The sequence below is a fragment of the Mus musculus genome, chromosome 10, assembly GCF_000001635.26.
Source record: "Mus musculus strain C57BL/6J chromosome 10, GRCm38.p6 C57BL/6J".
Lineage (NCBI taxonomy): Eukaryota > Metazoa > Chordata > Mammalia > Rodentia > Muridae > Mus > Mus musculus.
In genome coordinates this window covers 77,770,011-77,797,792 of record NC_000076.6, presented here as the reverse complement: position 1 = coordinate 77,797,792, position 27,782 = coordinate 77,770,011, and the positions used below count along the sequence as shown (strand labels likewise).

The following is a 27,782-nucleotide window of genomic DNA, read 5'->3' as shown; positions in this document are numbered from 1 at the left end:
TCCTCCCTTCCCCTCCTCCTTCCTCTCCCACTCCCATTCCCTCCCTTCCTCCACACCTCCCCTTGCCCCTCCTGTCCCCTTCCCCCCTCCCCTTCCATTCCCCCTTCCATCCCCTCTCTTCCCCCCCTCCCCTCCCCTTCCCTTTCCATTCTCCCTACCTCCCCCTTCCCTTCCACTCCCATCCCCTCTCTTCCCCTGCCTCTTCCCTCCCCTCTCCCTTCCCTCCCCTCTCCCTCACCCTCCCATCCTCTCCTCTGCCCTTCTCCTCTCCTCCCTCCCCTTTACCCGTAACCCCCTCCGCTTTCTCCCACTTTTCTCTCTTTAGCCCCCCTCTTTCTCCCTGTCTTTTTCCTGCCACTATCACTCTCCCAACCCTGAGTTTGCTTTACCCTCCCCCCAGTAAACCTCTTACACCAGATCTGTTGAGTGATATGATTGCCACACCTTGGCATGGGCCGCCAAAGGTAACCCTTCACTGTGCTTTTATCCCATCAGGCATTGCTTACATTCAAACAGGTTTCCGTCTTAAGTTTTACTGGGAACAGACACCATGACCAAGGCAACACTTATAAGGACACCATTTAATTGGGGCTGGCTTAAAGGTTCAGAGGTTCAGTCCATTTTCATCAAGGTGGGAACATGGCAGCATCCAGGCAGGCATGGTGCAGGAGGAGCTGAGAGTTCTACACCTTCATCTGAAGGCTGCTAGGAGAACACTGACTTTCAGGCAGCTAGGATGAGGGTCTTAAAGTCCACACCCACAGTGACACACCCATTCCAACAAAGTCATACCTACTCCAACAGGGCCACACCTCCAAATAGTGCCACTCCCTGGGCTCAGCATATTCAGCATTACACAGGTCAGAGTAAGATGCCTGATAAAGCCAACCACTTGAGTGTGAACTCATTATGCGGATGTAGGAATTGGTAGCATGGCCTTAGGAAGAGGACCTGGACAACACAGACTTAGAGTCATGGCCTTGGGACACATGGGCACTTTGTTACCTCAGAGTCCCTTTCCCCCACAATCTATTGACTGCAGAAAAGCTGCTCTATGAAAAGAGACAAGAAGACACAATGCCTGGCTGGGACACACTCATAGCCTAGCCCGTGTCACCCATGGGAGACACCACAGCATATATGTCACAGACAGAACCCAGAGCTGAACACCTATATTCTCAAATGGAGCCAGGGGTGCGAAACCATGTGTCTTGTCTGGGGACATGCGCATTAGTAATTTGTGAAGGCACATGAATATTCTCACCTCTTAATGTACTTCCCAGAGAAATAGCTGGGGACTCTCCCTAAGCTTTCTTGTGGAATTAATGACACTGGCACCCCTACCCCACCCCCAGCATAGTTGGAATTCATAAATTCAACAAAAAAAGTTTTATAGTCCCACACTGCCTCCCAGGAACAGTTCTCCAACTCAGTAAAGCTAAGGACAGCTGGCAAGAGACAGCAACATCTGGCCAACCCCTACCATGCTCCCCATTCTATTAGATGGAGATCTCATCTTGGTTCTGCGATCTTGTCTGATTGCATCCCTTCATGGGTGCTGAGGGCTTCCTGTCACCCTAGTATGCCAATAATAGTGTCCTATAATGACAATGTCACTGAACAACAACAGACTTCCAACAGCCCAAGAAATCTCCCTCCTGGGAACAGAATCTCTGATCTGCCTCTCTCTGCTAATACCTGACAGTTTTCTGTGATGACTGAGCAGATTGGACCACTGGGGACATGGCATGGGACACAACTCTGGGTGAGTGAGTGTGCAGGCACAATCCTGTCCCCCAACCTCTTCTAAGCCCAGGCCACAAAAGTCTTCATTGTGAACATTCTTCATGACACATGGTGACTGTCACAGACAAGATGGTCATGGACGGAGCCTCCTACAGAGCACACTGCCAGATAAACTACATTTAGCACAGGTATCAGCAGAGAGAGGCAGGCAGTGCATCTTGGAAGCCAATCCAGCCCTATAGCAACAGGCCTAGCTGTGTGCCTTGCACAGACACTCGGGGAACTCTCTGACATGATGTTTCAAAAGCTAGCTAGCTGGACAATGAACACTCAGGAGGCTGCCGCTCACAGACTCACTGGTCTCCAAAGAGGTTTTGCTTGAAGGTTTTCCAGACAGGGTTTCACTACATAACCCAGACTGACCTCAACCTTGAGACATGCCTGCCTCAGCCTTGCTGTTTCTCATACCACACTGACTTCTGAGGAGACCTTACACTGACGCAAATCAGACTCCTCCTTTTTCACCTCCCTTATAGCCAAGGGCAGAGAATGGTGCCTCCAGCTGGACACAAAGGCTGTGCCAACCAGATTCAACCAGTGGCTGGCATCATGCACACTAGCAGAGGTGGATCTGTGAGCTACCAGGCTTTCTACCTGTTCTGCTTTCTCCCAGAAGCCAGGCCTCAGCTTCCCACAGACTATCTACCTGGACAGAAGCCACCAGCAATCCTGCTGCCACCTTCCGATGCTCAGAGCTGAGTTCTTCCCTGTCAACCCCAGACCTGCCAGGAAGCCTTGTTTGTGTGGACAGGAAGAGGAACTTCCCACAATGCACCTGATACACAACAGGAAGAGATGCATCTCCCTCTGGGAAAACAGAGGCTGGAGGAGGATAAAAGGCCATCAGCCCAGTACCTCCCACAATCACTCCCACACTCACACACAATCAACTTCAAATCCAGCCCTCACCATGGCCGCCTCCACCATGTCTGTCTGCTCTGACACTTGCACCAACTCCTCCTGGCAGGTGGATGACTGCCCAGAGAGCTGCTGTGAGCCCTGCTGCTGTGCCCCCAGCTGCTGCCAGACCAGCTGCTGTACCCCCAGCTGCTGTGCCCCAGCCCCCTGCCTGACCCTCATCTGCACCCCAGTGAGCTGTGTGTCCAGCCCCTGCTGCCAATCTTCCTGCTGCACACCCTCATGCTGCCAGCAATCTAGCTGCCAGCCAGCTTGCTGCACCTGCTCCCCCTGCCAGCCATCCTGCTGTGTGACCCTTTGCTGCAAGCCTGTCTGCTGCACACCCATCTGCTCTGGACCATGCTGCCAGCAGTCTAGCTGCCAGTCCTCATGCTGTCAATCCCCCTGCTGTGTGCCTGTCTGCTGCAAGCCTGTGTGCTGCACACCCATCTGCTCTGGCTCCTCCTCCTGCTGCCAGCCCTCCTGCTGTGCTCCTGTGTGCTGCAAGCCCTGCTCCAGCCTGTCCCTGCTGTGTCGCCCTGTGTGCAGACCTGCCTGCTGTGTGCCCACCTCCTCCTGTTGTGCCTCCTCCTGCCAGCCCAGCTGCTGTGGCCCAACCTCCAGTGTTTCCCTGCTGTGCCGCCCTGCCTGCTGCAGACAGGCCTGCTGTGGACAGAAGTCCAGACGCTGAGGGCAAGGACACACTAAGGCAGCAGGGCACAGAACTACACCTCCATCAGCCTGCGGTTGCTACTCATGGAGGCACAGCTCAGAAGAAAGATGTATAGTTTGAAAAGAAACCTGACCCCTTAGAAGGCCTCCTCCACCAGGTCCCAGAAGAGCTGGCTTCCCCTTCCCTTCCCTCCCTGACTGGATGACCCTGCGTCTGTGGTCAGCTGTACCACTCTAGACCCATGCTCATCTATAAAACTTCTTCTGATCAATTCTGTCTCTATAGTGACTGTCATCATTTTCCACCAGCTCTGTATCCTCAGCTGTGAGGCGTGGAGTCATTACACAGACCCACAGCTTCTGTCCCTGTGGGTATCAGGACCTCTAAAACCTGTGACATCATATAGGCGGGACCTGCAGACCTGTTGCCAAGGCAACAGCCACCATATTCCCATAATCCACTTGGCGCACCTCCCACATTTACCTGTATTATTATATCACCCATATATAAAGGAGCCCCCCATCTGTCTCTCTCTTCCCCCCTTCTCCTTCCACTTTGCTCCTCTCTCACCCAATAAACCTCTTACACAATGAATTGCTTTGGCCTGGTAAGCTAAGTTTAGACTCAAGCCACTATTCTTACACATCTGTCCCCTTGTTCCATGCTCTGATACTGGGATCTGGGTTCTAACTTCTCTAGGACTGGGACTGTGCTTTCCTGTCAAGGGGTTAAGGAGAGACTCTGATAAATCCACAAAAAAGGGTTTCATTGTGAGGAGGAGGCATACCATTGAGGGGGAGGGAAGGAGAGGGGGGGAATGGAGGGGAACGGAACGGAGGGGGAAGGGGAGGGGAGGGAAGGGAAGGGGAGGGAAGGGTAAGTTCTTGTCCAGAGAAACACAGGGTGGTAGCTTCACAGCAATTCACAACTGAGGGCAGTTGCTATAAAGATCCTGCCAACTCATCTGGGTGCTGTCCCAGTCCCTGTCACCAAAAAGGTAGGAGTAGAGCACACTGTAAGGTGCACAGCCTAGGAACATCCTAGCAACTGCAGGCAGCTCATCTGAAAGAAAATCTCCACTCTACCATAGCCCACAGCTCAGGGTCACAGCATCCCATTTCCAGAGAGCACAAGGTCCCTCTTCAGGTGACAACCTCCCAGCAGTGGTAAAGAATAATGACAGCTTTCACACCTACCAGCCCTGTTGGAGTCTTCTAGGCCAGTTGTCTCCTCCTCCTCTGCTTTGTTTGAATACACATGGCTGTTCACACTGGGGAATGAACCTGACCCTCCCCTTCCTGTAAACTTTCCAGTTCTGATCAAAAATCCAGAGAAGGAGGAAAGGTCCAACCCAGATAAGGAGTTCAGCAGAGATTGCATCAAATAGAATTAAGTGTGTCAGGCCTTGAAGACAGCTCTTTCAAAATACCACCTTCAGACAAAAATAAAGGGGAGAAATTAGGAAGAGCATAGGAGCTCTTTGGGACACAGTCAATCATCAGTGTCCACACCACACCAACCCTGAAGGGGAAGAGAGTAAAGCTCAGAGCACAGCAAATCTATACAGTGATATTCCAGGAACTTCCTTAGCAAAGATAGAGAAGATCCAACATCTCAAGAACCTGAAATGGAAACAACAAAGCCCTCGCCACCGTACATCGTCTGCAAAAGAGAGCCGCATCAAGTCCCATTTGATAGCAACCCCGCTATATCAGCTGAGGACTCCTGCCCAGAACTCTGCAGCCCGGTGCGTGTGGAATGGTACACTGAAGCCCTGGAAGAAAATAACTGCCAGCCAAAAGTACTATTCGTAGCAAGGCTTCAGAACCCAAGAAGAAACAAAAACCTTCCCCAATAAACAGAAATAAATTCATGGCCATGATACCAACCTTACCAAAAGGGATGAAGGGGGTCTTATTGCCCAGAAACAACATAAAGGCAGTGACCATTGGGGTTTGCATAGGAGAGTATGAGAATACCAGAATACCAGAGAGAAATAGAAATGAATCAAATCTGTGATGGTTTGTAAATGCTTGGCCCAAGGACTGGCACTATTAAGAGGTATGGTCTTACTGGCATAGATGTGGCCTGTTTGAAATAGGTGTGGATTTGTTGGAGTGGGCATGGCCTTGTTGAAGTAGGTGTGTCACTGTGGGCATGACTTTTAAGACCCTCATCCTAGCTGCCTGGAAGCCTGTCTTCTGCTAGCAGCCTTCAGATGAAGATGTAGAACTCTCAGCTCCACCTCCACCATGCCTACCTGGATGCTGCCATGTTGCCACCTTCAGAAAAATGAACTGAACCTCTGAACCTGTAAGCCAGCCCAAATTAAATGTTGTTCTTATAAGCATTTCCTTGGTCTTTTCACAGCAGAAAAACCCTAACTAAGACAAAATATTAACAATTCTATAAGTCATTAACTGCACAGAGGAAGGAGAGAGGAAGGAAAAAAACCAAAGAGCATAGAATATCTAGAAGAAAAGCAGGAAGAGGACAGACATGAGTGCATACCTTCATCAATGACTCTGAATGTGATCAGTCTTAATTAGTCAACTAAAAGACAGATCAGCTGAATGGGATTTAAAAAAAAACAAACCTAAGAGCCAATGGCATTCCACCCTCAAGAAATTCACAGCACCTGAACTCTGCCCAGGCTGAAAGCCTAAAAGAAGGGAATAATAGTGGCTTTGTGAGATGGAGCTTGAAGACAGGTATGGGTGCTTAAACTTACATCAAAAGAATTAAGACAAGCAGAAAGAAGAGACAAACCTGTAACTATCAATTGACCTAGGGGTAAGTGCATCACGAAGGTACATGACTACTATCCTATGGCCACCCAGTGGTGGTTGTACACCTCACGAAGCAAGCATCCTTCAACCAAAAGTGTGATAGAACCTGATAATAAACTACTGTGCTGTGCAGCAGGCACTCTGGCAGTGATGGGTGAAGGCAAAAATCTACAAAAGCCTGAATAAATAGAACAGCAGAGGAAGGGATTTGACAGACATCTCCAGAATATTCCAGGACTTGACAGACATCTCCAGAACAATCCAGGACTTGGCAGACATCTCCAGCACATTCCATCAGCCACAGCATACACATTCTTTCCATTGGAATATGGAACTCTCTCTACCTAGCATTGTCCAGATCAGAGGGTACAAAGAAGCCTTAACAAACTAGAAACTACCGAAATCACACCTTTTTCTGATCATTGTGTGCATCTGAAAGCATCCACAAGTGAAACTTAGGAATTACAAAGTGCTTGGAGACTGAGCAACACGTTTTATGTTGATGATTCACAGAGTAGCAAGCTTCCTTACTCCACCTTCATATACACTTGGCTTTGGTGAGACCCCATATCCTTCCCCCACCGCTCTTTGTCCACTTAAACCATCCCACCTCTGGATTATCCTTCTACCTTCTTATAATATGTCCAGCTTCCCCTCACCTCTGCCTGAATGCCTCCCCACCTTAAATCCCCTTCCTAGTTTCCCAAGCTCCTTCATGCACACTCAGTCCCACGGAAGGGCACACATGTAAACATAAGAAGTTATAGTTCATATATGAGAGACAATTCACATATGAGGATTTGTCTTTCTGAGCCTGTGTGGACTCACTCAATATGATGTTTTTCCAGTTCCTTTAGTTGTTTTTTTTTAATTTCATTTATTTATTTATTTATTTATTTATTTATTTTTAATTAGGTATTTTCCTCATTTACATTTCCCAATGCTATCCCAAAAGTCCCCCATACCCACCCACCCCCACTCCTCTACCCACCCACTCCCCCTTTTTGGCCCTGGTGTTCCCCTGTACTGGGGCATATAAAGTTTGCAAGTCCAATGGGCCTTTATTTCCAGTGATGGCCAACTAGGCCATCTTTTGATACATATGCAGCTAGATATGAGAGCTCCGGGGTACTGGTTAGTTCATATTGTTGTTCCACCTATAGGGTTGCAGTTCCCTTTAGCTCCTTGGGTACTTTCTCTAGCTCCTCCATTGGGGGCCCTGTGATCCATCCAATAGCTGACTGTGAGCATCCACTTCTGTGTTTGCTAGGCCCTGGCATAGTCTCACAAGAGACAGCTATATCTGGGTCCTTTCAGCAAAATCTTGCTAGTGTATGCAAAGGGTATCAGCTTTTGGAAGCTGATTATGGGATGGATCGCTAGATATGGCAATCACAAGATGGTCCATCCTTTCGTCACAGCTCCAAATTTTGTCTCTGTAACTCCTTCCATGGGTGTTTTGTTCCCAGTTCTAAGAAGGGGCAAAGTGTCCACACTTTGGTCTTCGTTCTTCTTGAGTTTCATGCGTTTAGCAAATTTTATCTTATATCTTGGGTATCCTAAGTTTCTGGGCTAATATCCACTTATCAGTGAGTACGTGTTGTGTGAGTGCCTTTGTGATTGGGTTACCTCACTCAGGATGATACATACCATCCAGGTCCATCCATCATAAATTCATTCTTTTTAATAGCTGAGTAGTACTCCATTGTGTAAATGTACCACTCCTTTAGTTTCTTTCAGGTTTCATGTCCCACTTATTTATGGCTGAGTAAAATTCCACTGTCTGTAACTATACTTCATTATCTATTAGTTGGTGGACACTAGGATCAGTCCATTTCCTACCTATTGTGAATAGAGCATGACTGAGCATAGATGTGTCAAAACAATATGCTTCAGCTGCTGGGATTGCTCAGTGGGTAAAGGTGCATAGGTGAGGCTCTGGCAGACTGAGTTTGAGCTCCAGGTCCTTACAAATGGCAGGAGAGAATTGACTCCAAAGAATTGTCCTCTAACTGCTACATGAACATATACACGGGGTTGGGGATTTAGCTCAGTGGTAAAGTGCTTGCCTAGCAAGCCCAAGGTCCTGGGTTCGGTCCTCAGCTCCGGAAAAAAGAAAAAAAAAAAAAAAAAAAAAAAAAGAACATATACACATACAGTTACACACACATTAGTTTACACACACATTTATACACACAAACACACAGACTTATAAACATATGGACATATACACTTTACACACATGCACACACACACACACACACACACACACACACACACACACATGAATGACAAGAGTACTTGGAGGCCCATGCCAGGTCCAAGGCATAGTAATAGCCCTGTAGTCTGGCAAAGGCTATACACAGATTCATAAGGCTGAGATCTTCTCTTTGCCCACCCATCTCTGCAAAAGAGTTGGTGACATGTTCAAATGAGACTGTAAGAATATTTTTAGCAGAGCTGCTCACTGTAGTACAGAGGTGAAAGCAGACTGAGTCCCCATCAACTCACAGAGCTGAAATGTGGCACAGCGACATAAGAGAACATTATTTAGCCGTAAAGAATGAACTCCTAACACAGCCATGACTGGATAAATATGGAGGTGTGATGTTCAATGGCTCAAGCGCTGTACAAAACAGGACACAACTCCACAGGTCACTGACAGAGGTCCAGAGGAGTCATGAGCTGTGGCTATCACAATTCTATAGCACACCTCTGGGACCAGATGCTGAAGACACTGGTCACATGTGAACTTGTGTGGAGAAGTCAATGGGACAGAGGTTGTGTGAGAACCTGCAGCATGTATATGAGGCAGAAAGCCCACACTGTGTGGCACAGAAGCCCTACTCAGTGCAGAAACTGCTGATTTCTGCTCCCTTGTTACTATGAAGGCACCTCTGTCTACTGCTGTCTGGGGCACCACTGAACCAAATCTTCTGAAAATACCAAGAATACTGGAGAGCAGAAGCTATGAGTGGGATGCTCTTGCCACAGAGCTGGTTCCGGATGCAGGACAGATAAATCTGTGATGGGGCCATCACCTCTCTCCTAGCCTCAGGCAGGCTGGACCACCCCTTGAAGGATGACAGGGCTGGAGGACACAAAAATCTAAGAACTCAGCATCATCACCAGGTACCCTGGCAGGCACCACAAGGCAGGGGGCACAGGGTCAGCCCAGGAAGTCTGTGCTTTCCCTCCTGATGTGTTTATTGCTGGAGCAACCAGCCCAACAGGAGTTAATGACTGAGCCCTGCAGAGCATCCTCCAGACTGAATAACAAGGAAATGAAAGTGTACAGAATCTCCTGAGGCAAAACATGCCTGAAGAATAAAAGCACAGAGCCAAGAGCACCTCACACACACACACTCACTCAACACTCACACAGTCACTTAACACACAACACTCCCAACTCCCTGCCATTCCTGCCATGGCCGCCTCCACCATGTCTGTCTGCTCTGATGCTCTCACCAACTCCTCCTGGCAGGTGGATGACTGCCCAGAGAGCTGCTGTGAGCCCTGCTGCTGCTGCCAGACCAGCTGCTGCCAGCCAAGCTGCTGCCAGACCAGCTGCTGCCAGCCAAGCTGTTGCCAGCCCAGCTGCTGTGCCCCAGCCCCCTGCCTGACCCTTGTCTGCACCCCAGTGAGCTGTGTGTCCAGCCCCTGCTGCCAATCTTCCTGCTGCACACCCTCATGCTGCCAGCAGTCTAGCTGCCAGCCAGCTTGCTGCACCTGCTCCCCCTGCCAGCCATCCTGCTGTGTGACCCTTTGCTGCAAGCCTGTCTGCTGCACACCCATCTGCTCTGGACCATGCTGCCAGCAGTCTAGCTGCCAGTCCTCATGCTGTCAATCCCCCTGCTGTGTGCCTATCTGCTGCAAGCCTGTGTGCTGCACACCCATCTGCTCTGGCTCCTCCTCCTGCTGCCAGCCCTCCTGCTGTGCTCCTGTGTGCTGCAAGCCCTGCTCCAGCCTGTCCCTGCTGTGTCGCCCAGTGTGCAGACCTGCCTGCTGTGTGCCCACCTCCTCCTGCTGTGCCTCCTCCTGCCAGCCCAGCTGCTGTGGCCCAACCTCCTCTGTGTCCCTGCTGTGCCGCCCTGCCTGCTGCAGACAGGCCTGCTGTGGACAGAAGTCCAGCTGCTGAGGGCCAGGCCCCACTAAGGCAGCAGGGCACAGAACCACACCTCCATCAGCCTGTGGTTGCTACTGATGGAGGCACAGCTCAGAAGAAAGATGTGTACAGTCTGACGAGAAACCTGAGTGTAGCTCGACCCCTTAGAAGGCCCAGCAGATTCCTCCTCACCAGGTCACAGGAGAGCTGGCTTCTTCCTCCCTCCCTGTCTGGATGACCCTGCATCTGTGGTCAGCTGTACTACTCTCGACCAATGCATATTAATAAAAGTTCTTCTGATCGATTATGTCTCCACAGTGACTGTTATCCTCTTCCACTATCTCTGTATCTTCAGCTGTGAGGCTTGGAGTCTTTACACAGCTTCTGTCCCCTTGTTCCATGCTCTGATACTGGGATCCGGGTTCTACCTCCTCTGGGTCTGGGCCAGGACTTTCCTGTCTTGGGGCTCACAGAGTGACTCTGATAAATCCTTGGAAAGGGTTTCATTGTGAGAAAGAGGCATATCTTGGAGAGGAGATAAGGCATGCCCTTGTCCTGAAACCCTGGGAGAAACTCAGGGTTGTAGCTTCACAGGAATTCAGGACTGAGGGCAGCTGCTGTGCAGATCCTGCCACCTCACCTAGGTGCTGACCCAGTCCCTGTCACCAATTAGGTAGGAGTAGAGCCTTGAGATTCCTTTACCATGCCCACGGGCTCACCACAGCACACTGTAAGGTGCACAGCCTAGGAACATCCTAGCAACTGCAGGCACCTCAACTGAAATAAAATCGCCTGCTCCAGCCATAGCCCACAGCTCAGGGTCACAGGATCCCATTTCTAGAGAGCACAAGGTCCCTCTTCAGGTCACAACCTCCCAGCAGTGGTAAAGAATAATGACAGCTTTCACACCTACCATCCCTGTTCGAGTCTTCTTGGCCAGTTGTTCCTCCTCCTCTGCTTTGTTTGAATACACATGGCTGACCACACTGGGGAATGAGCCTGACACTCCCCCACCTGTAAACTTTCCAGTTCTGATCAAAAATCCAGAGAAAGAGTTTGGTCCAACCCGGATAAGGAGTTCAGCAGAGAACCCGGTGAGCAGATTGCATCAAATAGAATTAAATGTGTCAGGCCTTGAATACAGCTCTTTCAAAATACCACCTTGAGACAAAAATAAAGGGGAGAAATTGGAAAGAGCATAGGAGCTCTTTGGGACACAGTCAATCATCAGTGTCCACACCACACCAACCCTGAAGGGGAAGAGAGTAAAGCTCAGAGCACAGCAAATCTATACAGTGATATTCCAGGAACTTCCTTAGCAAAGATAGATAAGATCCAACATCTCAAGAACCTGAAATGGAAACAACAAAGCCCTCACCACCTCACATCGTCTGCAAAAGAGAGACACATCAAGTCCCATTTGATAGCAACTCCGCTATATCAGCTGCAGACTCCCGCCCAGAACTCTGCAGCCCGGTGCGTGTGGAATGGTGCACTGAAGCCCTGGAAGAAAATAACTGCCAGCCAAAAGTACCTAGCCCTGCAAGGCTTCAGAACCCAAGAAGAAACAAAGACCTTCCCAATAAACAGAAATAAATTCATGGCCATGATACCAACCTTACCAAAAGGGATGAAGGGGGTCTTATTGCCCAGAAACAACATAAAGGCAGTGACCATTGGGGTTTGCATAGGAGAGTATGAGAATACCAGAATACCAGAGAGAAATAGAAATGAATCAAATCTGTGATGGTTTGTAAATGCTTGGCCCAAGGACTGGCACTATTAAGAGGTATGGTCTTACTGGCATAGATGTGGCCTGTTTGAAATAGGAATGGATTTGTTGGAGTTGGCATGGCCTTGTTGAAGTAGGTGTGTCACTGTGGGCATGACTTTTAAGACCCTCATCCTAGCTGCCTGGAAGCCTGTCTTCTGCTAGCAGCCTTCAGATGAAGATGTAGACCTCTCAGCTCCTCCTCCACCATGCCTACCTGGATGCTGCCATGTTGCCACCTTCAAAAAAATGAACTGAACATCTGAACCTGTATGCCAGCCCAAATTAAATGTTGTACTTTATAAGCATTGCACTGGTCTTTTCACAGCAGAAAAACCCTAACTAAGACAAAATATTAACAATTCTATAAGCTATTAACTGAACAAAGGAAAGAGAGAGGAAGAAAAGAAACAAAGAACACAGAACAACTAGAAGAAAAGCAGGAAGAGTACAGGCATGAGTCCGCACCTTCATCAATGACTCTGAATGTGATCAGTCTTAATTAGTCAACTAAAAGACAGATCAGCTGCATGGGATTTAAAAAACAAACAAGACAAAACAAAAAAGAAAACACAAAAAACAAACAAACAAACAAACAAAAAAAAAAAAAAAACAAGAGCCAATGGCATATCACCCTCAAGAAATTCACAACACCTGAACTCTGCCCAGGCTGAAAGCCCAAAGAAGGGGATAAAAATGGCTTTGTGAGATGGAACTTGAAGACAGGTAGGGGTGCTTACACTTAAATCAAACGAATTAAGACAAGCAGAAAGAAGAGACAAACCTGAAACTATAAAATGACCTAGGGGTAAGTGCATCACGAAGGTACATGACTACTATCCTATGGCCACCCAGTGGTGGTTGTACACCTCACGAAGCAAGCATCCTTCAACCAAAAGTGTGATAGAACCTGATAATAAGCTACTGTGCTGTGCAGCAGGCACTCTGGCAGTGATGGGTGAAGGCAAAAATCTACAAAAGCCTGAGTAAATAGAACAGCAGAGGAAGGGATTTGACAGACATCTCCAGAATATTCCAGAACTTGACAGACATCTCCAGAACATTCCAGGACTTGGCAGACATCTCCAGCACATTCGATCATCCACAGCATACACATTCTTTCCATTGGAATATGGAACTCTCTCTACCTACCATCGTCCAGATCAGAGGGTACAAAAGAAAATCACACCCTGTGTCTTTTCTGATCATTGTGTGCATCTGAAAGCATCCACAAGTGAAACTTAGGAATTACAAAATGCTTGGAGACTGAGCAGCACGTTTTATGTTGATAATTCACAGAGTAGCAAGCTTCCTTACTCCACCTTCATATACACTTGGCTTTGGTGAGACCCCATATCCTTCCCCCACCGATCTTTGTCTACTTAAACCATCCCACTCTCTGGATTATCCTTCTACCTTTTTATAATATGTCCAGTTTCCCCTCACCTCTTCCTGAATGCCTCTCCACCTTAAATCCCCTTCCTAGTTCCCAAGCTCCTTCATGCACACTCAGTCCCACTGAAGGGCACACATGTAAACATAAGAAGTTATAGTTCATATATAAGACAATTTGTATATGAGCATTTGTCTTTCTGAGCCTGTGTGGACTCACTCAATATGATGTTTTTCCAGTTCCTTTAGTTTCTTTCAGGTTTCATGTCTCACTTCTTTATGACTGAGTAAAATTCCACCATGTGTAAATACACTTTATTATCTATTAGTTGGTGGACTTTAATGAGTCCATTTCCTACCTACTGTGAATAGATCTTCAGTGAGTATAGATGGGTCAAAACAATATGCTCCAGCCCATGGGATTGCTCAGTGTGTAGAGGTGCTTAGGTGAGGCTCTGGCAGACTGAGTTTGAGTCCCAGATCCTAACAAATGGCAGGAGAGAATTGACTCCAAAGAATTGTCCTCTAACTGCTACATGAACATATACACATATAGTTACACACACATTAATTTACAAACATACTTATATACACATACATACAGACTTATACACATATGCACATATACACTTTACACACGTGCACGTGTACACACACATAAACACACACACACACTGAATGACAGAGTACTTGGAGGCCCATGCCAGGTCCAAGGGATAGTAATAGCCCTGTAGTCTGGCCAAGGCTATACACAGACTCACAAGGTTAAATACTTCTCTCTGCCCACCTATCTCTGCCAAGGAGTTGGTGACATGTTCAAATGAGACTGTAAGAATATTTTTAGCAGAGCTGCTCACTGTAGTGCAGAGGTGAAAGCAGACCGAGTCCCCATCAACTCACAGAGCTGAAATGTGGCACAGCCACATAAGAGAACATTATTTAGCCATAAAGAATGAACTCCTAACACAGCCATGACTGGATAAATATGGAGGTGTGATGTTCAATGGCTCCAGTGGTGTGCCAAACAGGACACAACTCCACAGGTCACTGGCAGAGGTCCAGAGGGGTCTTGAGCTGTAGCTATCACAATTCTATAGCACACTTCTGGGCCCGGATGCTGAAGACACTGGTCACACGTGAACTTGTGTGGAGAAGTCAATGGGACAGAGGTTGTGTGAGAAACTGCAGCATGTATATGAGGCAGAAAGCCCACACTGTGTGGCACAGAAGCCCTACTCAGTGCAGCAAATGCTGATCTCTGCTCCCTTGTTACTGTGAAGGCACCTCTGTCTATTGCTGTCTGGGCTGAACCACTGAACCAAGGCTTCTGACAGTACCAAGGATACCTGAGAGCAGAAGCTATGAGTGGGATGCTCTTGCCACAGAGCTGGTTCCGGATGCAGGACAGATAAGCCTGTGATGGGGCCATCACCTCTCTCCTAGCCTCAGGCAGGCTGGACCACCCTTGAAGGACGACAGGGCTGGAGGACACAATAGTCTAAGCACTCAGCATCATCACCAGTTACCCTGGCAGGCACCACAAGGCAGGGGGCACAGGGTCAGCCCAGGAAGTCTGTGCTTTCCCTCCATATGTGTTTATTGCTGGAGCAACCAGCCCAACAGGAGTTAATGACTGAGCCCTGCAGAGCATCCTCCAGACTGAATAACAAGGAAATGAAAGTGAGCTGAGTCTCCTGCAGCAAAACATGCCTGAAGGATAAAAGCCCAGAGCCCAGAGCACCTCAAACACACACACTCACTCAACACTCACACAGTCACTTAACACACAACACTCCCAACTCCCTGCCATTCCTGCCATGGCCGCCTCCACCATGTCTGTCTACTCTGATGCTCTCACCAACTCCTCCTGGCAGGTGGATGACTGCCCAGAGAGCTGCTGTGAGCCCTGCTGCTGTGCCCCCAGCTGCTGCCAGACCAGCTGCTGCCAGCCAAGCTGCTGCCAGACCAGCTGCTGTGCCCCAGCCCCCTGCCTGACCCTTGTCTGCACCCCAGTGAGCTGTGTGTCCAGCCCCTGCTGCCAATCTTCCTGCTGCACACCCTCATGCTGCCAGCAGTCTAGCTGCCAGCCAGCTTGCTGCACCTGCTCCCCCTGCCAGCCATCCTGCTGTGTGACCCTTTGCTGCAAGCCTGTCTGCTGCACACCCATCTGCTCTGGACCATGCTGCCAGCAGTCTAGCTGCCAGTCCTCATGCTGTCAATCCCCCTGCTGTGTGCCTATCTGCTGCAAGCCTGTGTGCTGCACACCCATCTGCTCTGGCTCCTCCTCCTGCTGCCAGCCCTCCTGCTGTGCTCCTGTGTGCTGCAAGCCCTGCTCCAGCCTGTCCCTGCTGTGTCACCCAGTGTGCAGACCTGCCTGCTGTGTGCCCACCTCCTCCTGCTGTGCCTCCTCCTGCCAGCCCAGCTGCTGTGGCCCAACCTCTAGTGTGTCCCTGCTGTGCCGCCCTGCCTGCTGCAGACAGGCCTGCTGTGGACAGAAGTCCAGCTGCTGAGGGCCAGGACCCACGAAGGCAGCAGGGCACAGAACCACACCTCCATCAGCCTGTGGTTGCTACTCATGGAGGTACAGCTCAGAAGAAAGATGTGTACAGTCTGACGAGAAACCTGAGTGTAGCTCGACCCCTTAGAAGGCCCAGCAGGTTCCTCCTCACCAGGTCAGAGGAGAGCTGGCTTCCTCTTCCCTCCCTGACTGGATGACCCTGCATCTGTGGTCAGCTGTACTACTCTCGACTAATGCACATTAATAAAACTTCTTCTGATCGATTATGTCTCCATAGTGACTGTCATCTTCTTCCACTATCTCTGTATCTTCAGTTGTGAGGCTTGGAGTCTTTACACAGATCCACAGCTTCTGTCCCCTTGTTCCATGCTCTGATACTGGGATCCGGGTTCTACCTCCTCTGGGTCTGGGCCAGGACTTTCCTGTCTTGGGTCTCACAGAGTGACTCTGATAAATCCTCTGAAAGGCTTTCATTTTGAGAAAGAGGAATATCTTGGAGAGGAGGGTAGGGCGAGCCCTTGTCCTGAAACCCTGGGAGAAACTCAGGGTTGTAGTTTCACAGGAATTCAGGACTGAGGACAGCTGGTTTGCAGATCCTGCCACCTCATCTGAGTGCTGTCCCAGTCCCTGTCACCAACAAGGTAGGTGTGGATCCTTGAGATTCATTTACCACGCCCACAGACTCACCAGAGCACACTGTAAGGTGCACAGCCTAGGAACATTCTAGCAACTGCAGGCACTTCACCTGAAGGGAAATCGCCTGCTCCAGCCATAGCCAACAGGTCAGGGTCACAGCATCCCATTTCTAGAGAGCACAAGGTCCCACTTCAGGTGACAACCTCCCAGCAGTGGTAAAGAATAATGACAGCTTTCACACCTACCAGCCCTGTTGGAGTCTTCTAGGCCAGTTGTCTCCTTCTCCTCTGCTTTGTTTGAATACACATGGCTGACCACACTGGGGAATGAGCCTGACCCTCCCCCACCTGTAAACTTTCCAGTTCTGATCAAAAATCCAGAGAAGGAGGAAAGGTCCAACCCGGATAAGGAGTGCAGCAGAGATCCGGTGAGCAGATTGCATCAAATAGAATTAAGTGTGTCAGGCCTTGAAGACAGCTCTTTCAAAATACCACCTTCAGACAAAAAATAAAGGGGAGAAATTAGAAAGAGCATAGGAGCTCTTTGGGACACAGTCAATCATCAGTGTCCACACCACACCAACCCAGAAGGGGAAGAGAGTAAAGCTCAGAGCACAGCAAATCTATACAGTGATATTCCAGAAACTTCCTTAGCAAAGATAGAGAAGATCCAACATCTCAAGAACCTGAAATGGAAACAACAAAGCCCTCACCACCGCACATCGTCTGCAAAAGAGAGACGCATCAAGTCCCATTTGATAGCAACCCCACTATATCAGCTGCAGACTCCCGCCCAGAACTCTGCAGCCTGGTGCTTGTGGAATGGTGCACTGAAGACCTGGAAGAAAATAACTGCCCGCCTAAAGTACTAAGCCCTACAAGGCTTCAGAAACCAAGAAGAAACAAAGACCTTCCCAATAAACAGAAATAAATTCATGGCCATGATACCAACCTTACCAAAAGGGATGAAGGGGGTCTTATTGCCCAGAAACAACATAAAGGCAGTGACCATTGGGGTTAGCATAGGAGAGTATGAGAATACCAGAATACCAGAGAGAAATAGAAATGAATCAAATCTGTGATGGTTTGTAAATGCTTGGCCCAAGGACTGGCACTATTAAGAGGTATGGTCTTACTGGCATAGATGTGGCCTGTTTGAAATAGCTATGGATTTGTTGGAGTGGGCATGGCCTTGTTGAAGTAGGTGTGTCACTGTGGGCATGACTTTTAAGACCCTCATCCTAGCTGCCTGGAAGCCTGTCTTCTGCTAGCAGCCTTCAGATGAAGATGTAGAACTCTCAGCTCCTCCTCCACCATGCCTACCTGGATGCTGCCATGTTGCCACCTTCAAAAAAATGAACTGAACCTCTGAATCTGTAAGCCAGCCCAAATTAAATGTTGTTCTTATAAGCATTTCCTTGGTCTTTTCACAGCAGAAAAACCCTATCTAAGACAAAATATTAACAATTCTATAAGCAATTACTGCACAGAGGAAGGAGAAAGGAAGGAAAAAAACCAAAGAGCACAGAACATCTAGAAGAAAAGCAGGAAGAGGACAGGCATGAATCCGCACCTTCATCAATGACTCTGAATGTGATCAGTCTTAATTTGTCAACTAAAAGACAGATCAGCTGAATGGGATTTTTAAAAAAAAAGAGTGAATGGCATTCCACCCTCAAGAAGTTCACAGCACCTGAACTCTGCCCAGGCTGAGAGTCTAAAAGAAGAGGATAAAAGTGGCTTTGTGAGATGGAACTTGAGACAGGTAGGGGTGCTTACACTTACATCAAAAGAATTAAGACAAGCAGAAAGAAGAGACAAACCTGAAACTATAAATTGACCTAGGGGTAAGTGCATCACGAAGGTACATGACTACTACCCTATAGCCACCCAGTGAAGGTTGTCCAACCCCACAAAGCAAGCATCCTTCAACCAAAAGTGTGATAGAACCTGATAATAAGCTACTGTGCTGTGCAGCAGGCACTCTGGCAGTGATGGGTGAAGGCAAAAATCTACAAAAGCCTGAGTAAATAGAACAGCAGAGGAAGGGATTTGACAGACATCTCCAGAATATTCCAGGACTTGACAGACATCTCCAGCACATTCCATGAGCCACAGCATACACATTCTTTCCATCGGAACATGGAACTCTCTCTACCTAGCATTGTCCAGATCAGAGAGTACAAAAGAAGCCTTAACAAACTAGAAACTACCAAAATCACACCCTGTGTCTTTTCTGATCATTGTGTGCATCTGAAAGCATCCACAAGTGAAACTTAGGAATTACAAAGTGCTTGGAGACTGAGCAGCACGTTTTATGTTGATGATTCACAGAGTAGCAAGCTTCCTTACTCCACCTTCATATACACTTGGCTTTAGTGAGTCCCCATCTCCTTCCCCCACCGCTGTTTGTCCACTTAAACCATCCCACCTCTGGATTACCCTTCTACCTTTTTATAAGATGTCCAGCTTCCCCTCACCTCTGCCTGAATGCCTCTCCAACTTAAATCCTCTTCCTAGTTTCCCAAGCTCCTTCATGCACACTCAGTACCACGGAAGGGCACACATGTAAACATAAGAAGTTATAGTTCATATATGAGAGACAATTCATATATGAGCATTTGTCTTTCTGAGCCTGTGTGGACTCACTCAATATGATGTTTTTCCAGTTCCTTTAGTTTCTTTCAGGTTTCATGTCCCACTTCTTTATGACTGAGTAAAATTCCACCGTGTATAAGTACACTTTATTATCTATTAGTTGGTGGACTTTAATGAGTCCATTTCCTACCTACTGTGAATAGATCTTCAGTGAGTATAGATGGGTCAAAACAATATGCTCCAGCCCATGGGATTGCTCAGTGTGTAGAGGTGCTTAGGTGAGGGTCTGGCAGACTGAGTTTGAGTCCCAGATCCTAACAAATGGCAGGAGAGAATTGACTCCAAAGAATTGTCCTCTAACCGCTACATGAACATATACACATACAGTTACACACACATTAATTTACACACATATACACATACACATACAAACAGACTTATACACATATGCACATATACACTTTACACATGTGCACGTGTACACACACATAAACAAACACACACACACAAAAAAAACACACATGAATGAGAGAGTACTTGGAGGCCCATGCCAGGTCCAAGGCATAGTAATAGCCCTGTAGACTGGCCAAGGCTTTACACAGACTCACAAGGTTAAACACTTTTCTCTGCCCACCTATCTCTGCCAAGGAGTTGGTGACATGTTCAAATGAGACTGTAAGAATATTTTTAGCAGAGCTGCTCACTGTAGTACAGAGGTGAAAGCAGACCGAGTCCCCATCAACTCACAGAGCTGAAATGTGGCACACCCACATAAGAGAATATTATTTAGCCGTAAAGAATGAACTCCTAACACAGCCATGACTGGATAAATATGGAGGTGTGATGTTCAATGGCTCAATCGCTGGGCCAAACAGGATACGACTCCACAGGTCACTGGCAGAGGTCCAGAGGGGTCATGAGCTGTGGCTATCACAATTCCATAGCACACTTCTGGGCCCGGATGCTGAAGACACTGGTCACACGTGAACTTGTGTGGAGAAGTCAATGGGACAGAGGTTGTGTGAGAAACTGCAGCATGTATATGAGGCAGAAAGCCCACACTGTGTGGCACAGAAGCCCTACTCAGTGCAGCAAATGCTGATTTCTGCTCCCTTGTTACTGTGAAGGCACCTCTGTCTATTGCTGTCTGGGCTGAACCACTGAACCAAGGCTTCTGACAGTACCAAGGATACCTGAGAGCAGAAGCTATGAGTGGGATGCTCTTGCCACAGAGCTGGTTCCGGATGCAGGACAGATAAGCCTGTGATGGGGCCATCACCTCTCTCCTAGCCTCAGGCAGGCTGGACCACCCCTTGAAGGATGACAGGGCTGGAGGACACAATAGTCTAAGCACTCAGCATCATCACCAGGTACCCTGGCAGGCATCACAAGGCAGGAGGCACAGGGTCAGCCCAGGAAGTCTGTGCTTTCCCTCCATATGTGTTTATTGCTGGAGCAACCAGCCCAACAGGAGTTAATGACTGAGCCCTGCAGAGCATCCTCCAGACTGAATAACAAGGAAATGAAAGTGAGCTGAGTCTCCTGCAGCAAAACATGCCTGGAGGATAAAAGCCCAGAGCCCAGAGCACCTCAAACACACACACTCACTCAACACTCACACAGTCACTCAACACACACACTCCCAACTCCCTGCCATTCCTGCCATGGCCGCCTCCACCATGTCTGTCTGCTCTGATGCTCTCACCAACTCCTCCTGGCAGGTGGATGACTGCCCAGAGAGCTGCTGTGAGCCTTGCTGCTGTGCCCCCAGCTGCTGCCAGACCAGCTGCTGCCAGCCAAGCTGCTGCCAGACCAGCTGCTGTGCCCCAGCCCCCTGCCTGACGCTCATCTGCACCCCAGTGAGCTGTGTGTCCAGCCCCTGCTGCCAATCTTCCTGCTGCACACCCTCATGCTGCCAGCAGTCTAGCTGCCAGCCAGCTTGCTGCACCTGCTCCCCCTGCCAGCCATCCTGCTGTGTGACCCTTTGCTGCAAGCCTGTCTGCTGCACACCCATCTGCTCTGGACCATGCTGCCAGCAGTCTAGCTGCCAGTCCTCATGCTGTCAATCCCCCTGCTGTGTGCCTCTCTGCTGCAAGCCTGTGTGCTGCACACCCATCTGCTCTGGCTCCTCCTCCTGCTGCCAGCCCTCCTGCTTTGCTCCTGTGTGCTGCAAGCCCTGCTCCAGCCTGTCCCTGCTGTGTCGCCCAGTGTGCAGACCTGCCTGCTGTGTGCCCACCTCCTCCTGCTGTGCCTCCTCCTGCCAGCCCAGCTGCTGTGGCCCAACCTCTAGTGTGTCCCTGCTGTGCCGCCCTGCCTGCTGCAGACAGGCCTGCTGTGGACAGAAGTCCAGCTGCTGAGGGCCAGGACACACTAAGGCAGCAGGGCACAGAACCACGCCTCCACCAGCCTGTGGTTGCTACTCATGGAGGCACAGCTCAGAAGAAAGATGTGTACAGTCTGACGAGAAACCTGAGTGTAGCTCGACCCCTTAGAAGGCCCAGCAGGTTCCTCCTCACCAGGTCACAGGAGAGCTGGCTTCCTCTTCCCTCCCTGTCTGGATGACCCTGCATCTGTGGTCAGCTGTACTACTCTCGACTAATGCACATTAATAAAACTTCTTCTGATCGATTATGTCTCCATAGTGACTGTCATCTTCTTCCACTATCTCTGTATCTTCAGTTGTGAGGCTTGGAGTCTTTACACAGATCCACAGCTTCTGTCCCCTTGTTCCATGCTCTGATACTGGGATCCGGGTTCTACCTCCTCTGGGTCTGGGCCAGGACTTTCCTGTCTTGGGTCTCACAGAGTGACTCTGATAAATCCTCTGAAAGGCTTTCATTTTGAGAAAGAGGAATATCTTGGAGAGGAGGGTAGGGCGAGCCCTTGTCCTGAAACCCTGGGAGAAACTCAGGGTTGTAGCTTCACAGGAATTCAGGACTGAGGACAGCTGGTGTGCAGATCCTGCCACCTCATCTGAGTGCTGTCCCAGTCCTTGTCACCAACAAGGTAGGTGTGGATCCTTGAGATTCATTTACCACGCCCACAGACTCACCAGAGCACACTGTAAGGTGCACAGCCTAGGAACATTCTAGCAACTGCAGGCACTTCACCTGAAGGGAAATCGCCTGCTCCAGCCATAGCCCACAGGTCAGGGTCACAGCATCCCATTTCTAGAGAGCACAAGGTCCCACTTCAGGTGACAACCTCCCAGCAGTGGTAAAGAATAATGACAGCTTTCACACCTACCAGCCCTGTTGGAGTCTTCTAGGCCAGTTGTCTCCTTCTCATCTGCTTTGTTTGAATGCACATGGCTGTCCACACTGGGGAATGAGCCTGACCCTCCCCCACCTGTAAACTTTCCAGTTCTGATCAAAAATCCAGAGAAGGAGGAAAGGTCCAACCCGGATAAGGAATTCAGCAGAGAACCCGGTGAGCAGATTGCATCAAATAGAATTAAGTGTGTCAGGCCTTGAAGACAGCTCTTTCAAAATGCCACCTTCAGACAAAAATAAAGGGGAAAAATTGGAAAGAGCATAAGAGCTCTTTGGGACACAGTTAATCACCAGTGTCCACACCACACGCATCCCTGATGGGGGAGATAGTAAAGCTCAGAACACAGCAAATCTATACAGTGATATTCCAGAAACTTCCTTAGCAAAGATAGATAATATCCAACATCTCAAGAACCTGAAATGGAAACAACAAAGCCCTCACGACCGCACATCGTCTGCAAAAGAGAGACAAATCAAGTCCCATTTGATGGCAACTCCACTATATCAGCTGCAGACTCCTGCCCAGAACTCTGCAGCCCAGTGCGTGTCGAATGGTGCACTGAAGCCCTGGAAGAAAATAACTGCCAGCCAAAAGTACCTAGCCCTGCAAGGCTTCAGAATCCAAGAAGAAACAAAGACCTTCCCCAATAAACAGAAATAAATTCATGGCCATGATACCAACCTTACCAAAAGGGATGAAGGGGGTCTTATTGCCCAGAAACAACATAAAGGCAGTGACCATTGGGGTTAGCATAGGAGAGTATGAGAATACCAGAATACCAGAGAGAAATAGAAATGAATCAAATCTGTGATGGTTTGTAAATGCTTGGCCCAAGGACTGGCACTATTAAGAGGTATGGTCTTACTGGCATAGATGTGGCCTGTTTGAAATAGCTATGGATTTGTTGGAGTGGGCATGGCCTTGTTGAAGTAGGTGTGTCACTGTGGGCATGACTTTTAAGACCCTCATCCTAGCTGCCTGGAAGCCTGTCTTCTGCTAGCAGCCTTCAGATGAAGATGTAGAACTCTCAGCTCCTCCTCCACCATGCCTACCTGGATGCTGCCATGTTGCCACCTTCAGAAAAATGAACTGAACCTCTGAATCTGTAAGCCAGCCCAAATTAAATGTTGTTCTTATAAGCATTTCCTTGGTCTTTTCACAGCAGAAAAACCCTAACTAAGACAAAATATTAACAATTCTATAAGCCATTAACTGCACAGAGGAAGGAGAAAGGAAGGAAAAAAAACCAAAGAGCACAGAATATCTAGAAGAAAAGCAGGAAGAGGACAGACATGAGTCCATACCTTCATCAATGACTCTGAATGTGATCAGTCTTAATTTGTCAACTAAAAGACAGATCAGCTGAATGGGATTTAAAAAAAAACAAACCCAAGAGCCAATGGCATTCCACCCTCAAGAAATTCACAGCACCTGAACTCTGCCCAGGCTGAGAGCCTAAAAGAAGGGAATAATAGTGGCTTTGTGAGATGGAACTTGAAGACAGGTATGGGTGCTTACACTTACATCAAAAGAATTAAGACAAGCAGAAAGAAGAGACAAACCTGTAACTATAAAATGACCTAGGGGTAAGTGCATCACGAAGGTACATGACTACTATCCTATAGCCACCCAGTGGTGGTTGTACACCTCACGAAGCAAGCATCCTTTAACCAAAAGTGTGATAGAACCTGATAATAAGCTACTGTGCTGTGCAGCAGGCACTCTGGCAGTGATGGGTGAAGGCAAAAATCTACAAAAGCCTGAGTAAATAGAACAGCAGAGGAAGGGATTTGACAGACATCTCCAGAATATTCCAGGACTTGACAGACATCTCCAGAACAATCCAGGACTTGGCAGACATCTCCAGCACATTCCATCAGCCACAGCATACACATTCTTTCCATCGGAACATGGAACTCTCTCTACCTAGCATCGTCCAGATCAGAGGGTACAAAAGAAGCCTTAACAAACTAGAAACTATCGAAATCACACCCTGTGTCTTTTCTGATCATTGTGTGCATCTGAAAGCATCCACAAGTGAAACTTAGGAATTACAAAGTGCTTGGAGACTGAGCAGCACGTTTTATGTTGATGATTCACAGAGTAGCAAGCTTCCTTACTCCACCTCGTATACACTTGGGTTTAGTGAGCCCCCATCTCCTTCCCCCACCACTCTTTGTCCACTTAAACCATCCCACCTCTGGATTATCCTTCTACATTTTTATAACATGTCCAGCTTCCCCTCATCTCTGCCTGAATGACTCTCCACCTCACATCCCCTTCCAAGTTTCCCAAGCTCCTTCATGTACACTCAGTCCAACGGAAGGGCACACATGTAAACAAAGGAAGTTATAGTTCATATATGAGACAATTCGTATATGAGCATTTGTCTTTCTGAGCCTGTGTGGACTCACTCAATATGATGTTTGTCCAGTTCCTTTAGTTTCTTTCAGGTTTCATGTCCCACTTCTTTATGACTGAGTAAAATTCCACTGTGTGTAAATACACTTTATTATCTATTAGTTGGTGGACTTTAATGAGTCCATTTCCTACCTATTGTAAATAGATCTTCAGTGAGTATAGATGTGTCAAAACAATATGCTCCGGCCCATGGGATTGCTGAGTGTGTAGAGGTGCTTAGCTGAGGGTCTGGCAGACTGAGTTTGAGTCCCAGATCCTAACAAATGGCAGGAGAAATTGACTCCAAAGAATTGTCCTCTAACTGCTACATGAACATATACACATACAGTTACACACACATTAATTTACAAACATACTTATATACACATACATACAGACTTATACACATATGCACATATACACTTTACACACGTGCACGTGTACACACACATAAACACACACACACACTGAATGACAGAGTACTTGGAGGCCCATGCCAGGTCCAAGGGATAGTAATAGCCCTGTAGTCTGGCCAAGGCTATACACAGACTCACAAGGTTAAATACTTCTCTCTGCCCACCTATCTCTGCCAAGGAGTTGGTGACATGTTCAAATGAGACTGTAAGAATATTTTTAGCAGAGCTGCTCACTGTAGTACAGAGGTGAAAGCAGACCGAGTCCCCATCAACTCACAGAGCTGAAATGTGGCACAGCCACATAAGAGAACATTATTTAGCCATAAAGAATGAACTCCTAACACAGCCATGACTGGATAAATATGGAGGTGTGATGTTCAATGGCTCCAGTGGTGTGCCAAACAGGACACAACTCCACAGGTCACTGGCAGAGGTCCAGAGGGGTCTTGAGCTGTAGCTATCACAATTCTATAGCACACTTCTGGGCCCGGATGCTGAAGACACTGGTCACACGTGAACTTGTGTGGAGAAGTCAATGGGACAGAGGTTGTGTGAGAAACTGCAGCATGTATATGAGGCAGAAAGCCCACACTGTGTGGCACAGAAGCCCTACTCAGTGCAGCAAATGCTGATCTCTGCTCCCTTGTTACTGTGAAGGCACCTCTGTCTATTGCTGTCTGGGCTGAACCACTGAACCAAGGCTTCTGACAGTACCAAGGATACCTGAGAGCAGAAGCTATGAGTGGGATGCTCTTGCCACAGAGCTGGTTCCGGATGCAGGACAGATAAGCCTGTGATGGGGCCATCACCTCTCTCCTAGCCTCAGGCAGGCTGGACCACCCTTGAAGGACGACAGGGCTGGAGGACACAATAGTCTAAGCACTCAGCATCATCACCAGGTACCCTGGCAGGCATCACAAGGCAGGGGGCACAGGGTCAGCCCAGGAAGTCTGTGCTTTCCCTCCATATGTGTTTATTGCTGGAGCAACCAGCCCAACAGGAGTTAATGACTGAGCCCTGCAGAGCATCCTCCAGACTGAATAACAAGGAAATGAAAGTGTACAGAGTCTTCTGAGGCAAAACATGCCTGAAGGATAAAAGCCCAGAGCCCAGAGCACCTCAAACACACACACTCACTCAACACTCACACAGTCACTCAACACACAACACTCCCAACTCCCTGCCATTCCTGCCATGGCCGCCTCCACCATGTCTGTCTGCTCTGATGCTCTCACCAACTCCTCTTGGCAGGTGGATGACTGCCCAGAGAGCTGCTGTGAGCCCTGCTGCTGTGCCCCCAGCTGCTGCCAGACCAGCTGCTGCCAGCCAAGCTGCTGCCAGACCAGCTGCTGTGCCCCAGCCCCCTGCCTGACGCTCATCTGCACCCCAGTGAGCTGTGTGTCCAGCCCCTGCTGCCAATCTTCCTGCTGCACACCCTCATGCTGCCAGCAGTCTAGCTGCCAGCCAGCTTGCTGCACCTGCTCCCCCTGCCAGCCATCCTGCTGTGTGACCCTTTGCTGCAAGCCTGTCTGCTGCACACCCATCTGCTCTGGACCATGCTGCCAGCAGTCTAGCTGCCAATCCTCATGCTGTCAATCCCCCTGCTGTGTGCCTCTCTGCTGCAAGCCTGTGTGCTGCACACCCATCTGCTCTGGTTCCCCCTCCTGCTGCCAGCCCTCCTGCTGTGCTCCTGTGTGCTGCAAGCCCTGCTCTAGCCTATCCCTGCTGTGTCGCCCAGTGTGCAGACCTGCCTGCTGTGTGCCCACCTCCTCCTGCTGTGCCTCCTCCTGCCAGCCCAGTGGCTGTGGCCCAACCTCTAGTGTGTCCCTGCTGTGCCGCCCTGCCTGCTGCAGACAGGCCTGCTGTGGACAGAAGTCCAACTGCTGAGGGCCAGGCCCCACTAAGGCAGCAGGGCACAGAACCATACCTCCATCAGCCTGTGGTTGCTACTGATGGAGGCACAGCTCAGAAGAAAGATGTGTACAGTCTGAAGAGAAACATGAGTGTAGCTTGACCCCTTAGAAGGCCCAGCAGGTTCCTCCTCACCAGGTCACAGGAGAGCTGGCTTCCTCTTCCCTCCCTGACTGGATGACCCTGCATCTGTGGTCAGCTGTACTACTCTCGACTAATGCACATTAATAAAACTTCTTCTGATCGATTTTGTCTCCATAGTGACTTTCATCCTCTTCCACTATCTCTGTATCTTCAGCTGTGAGGCTTGGAGTCTTTACACAGACCCACAGCTTCTGTCCCCTTGTTCCATGCTCTGATACTGGGATCCGGGTCTACTTCCTCTGGGTCTGGGCCAGGACTTTCCTGTCTTGGGGCTCATGGAGTGACTCTGATAAATCCTTGGAAAGTGTTTCATTGTGAGAAAGAGGCATATCTTGGAGAGGAGGGTAGGGCATGCCCTTGTCCTGACACCCTGGGAGAAACTCAGGGTTGTAGCTTCACAGGAATTCAGGACTGTGGGCAGCTGGTGGTCAGATCCTGCCACTTCACCTATGTC

The 27,782-nt window shown here is 48.8% G+C and overlaps 6 protein-coding genes across 8 annotated transcripts in view; 5 read left to right on the top strand and 1 right to left on the bottom strand.

The window, feature by feature from the left end:
* Positions 1 to 27,782, bottom strand: part of Tspear (thrombospondin type laminin G domain and EAR repeats) — a 200,887-nt gene that overhangs the window by 89,202 nt on the left and 83,903 nt on the right. The window lies entirely within an intron of this gene.
* Gm9639 (predicted gene 9639) lies at positions 2,667 to 3,394 on the top strand. Its single transcript, NM_001370824.1, has one exon. It carries the CDS (start codon positions 2,717 to 2,719, stop codon positions 3,392 to 3,394), a length of 678 nt encoding a protein of 225 aa, NP_001357753.1. The 5' UTR covers positions 2,667 to 2,716.
* Gm7137 (predicted gene 7137) lies at positions 9,593 to 10,371 on the top strand. Its single transcript, XM_001477786.2, has one exon. The coding sequence runs from the start codon at positions 9,593 to 9,595 to the stop codon at positions 10,301 to 10,303; it is 711 nt and encodes a 236-aa protein (XP_001477836.1). The 3' UTR covers positions 10,304 to 10,371.
* Positions 15,178 to 16,060, top strand: Gm3250 (predicted gene 3250). The gene has a single exon (NM_001370833.1). It carries the CDS (start codon positions 15,251 to 15,253, stop codon positions 15,941 to 15,943), a length of 693 nt encoding a protein of 230 aa, NP_001357762.1. The 5' UTR covers positions 15,178 to 15,250; the 3' UTR covers positions 15,944 to 16,060.
* Positions 20,849 to 21,576, top strand: Gm7138 (predicted gene 7138). The gene has a single exon (XM_006514352.1). The coding sequence runs from the start codon at positions 20,849 to 20,851 to the stop codon at positions 21,539 to 21,541; it is 693 nt and encodes a 230-aa protein (XP_006514415.1). The 3' UTR covers positions 21,542 to 21,576.
* On the top strand, positions 26,468 to 27,160 carry Gm3238 (predicted gene 3238). Its single transcript, NM_001101630.1, has one exon. The coding sequence runs from the start codon at positions 26,468 to 26,470 to the stop codon at positions 27,158 to 27,160; it is 693 nt and encodes a 230-aa protein (NP_001095100.1).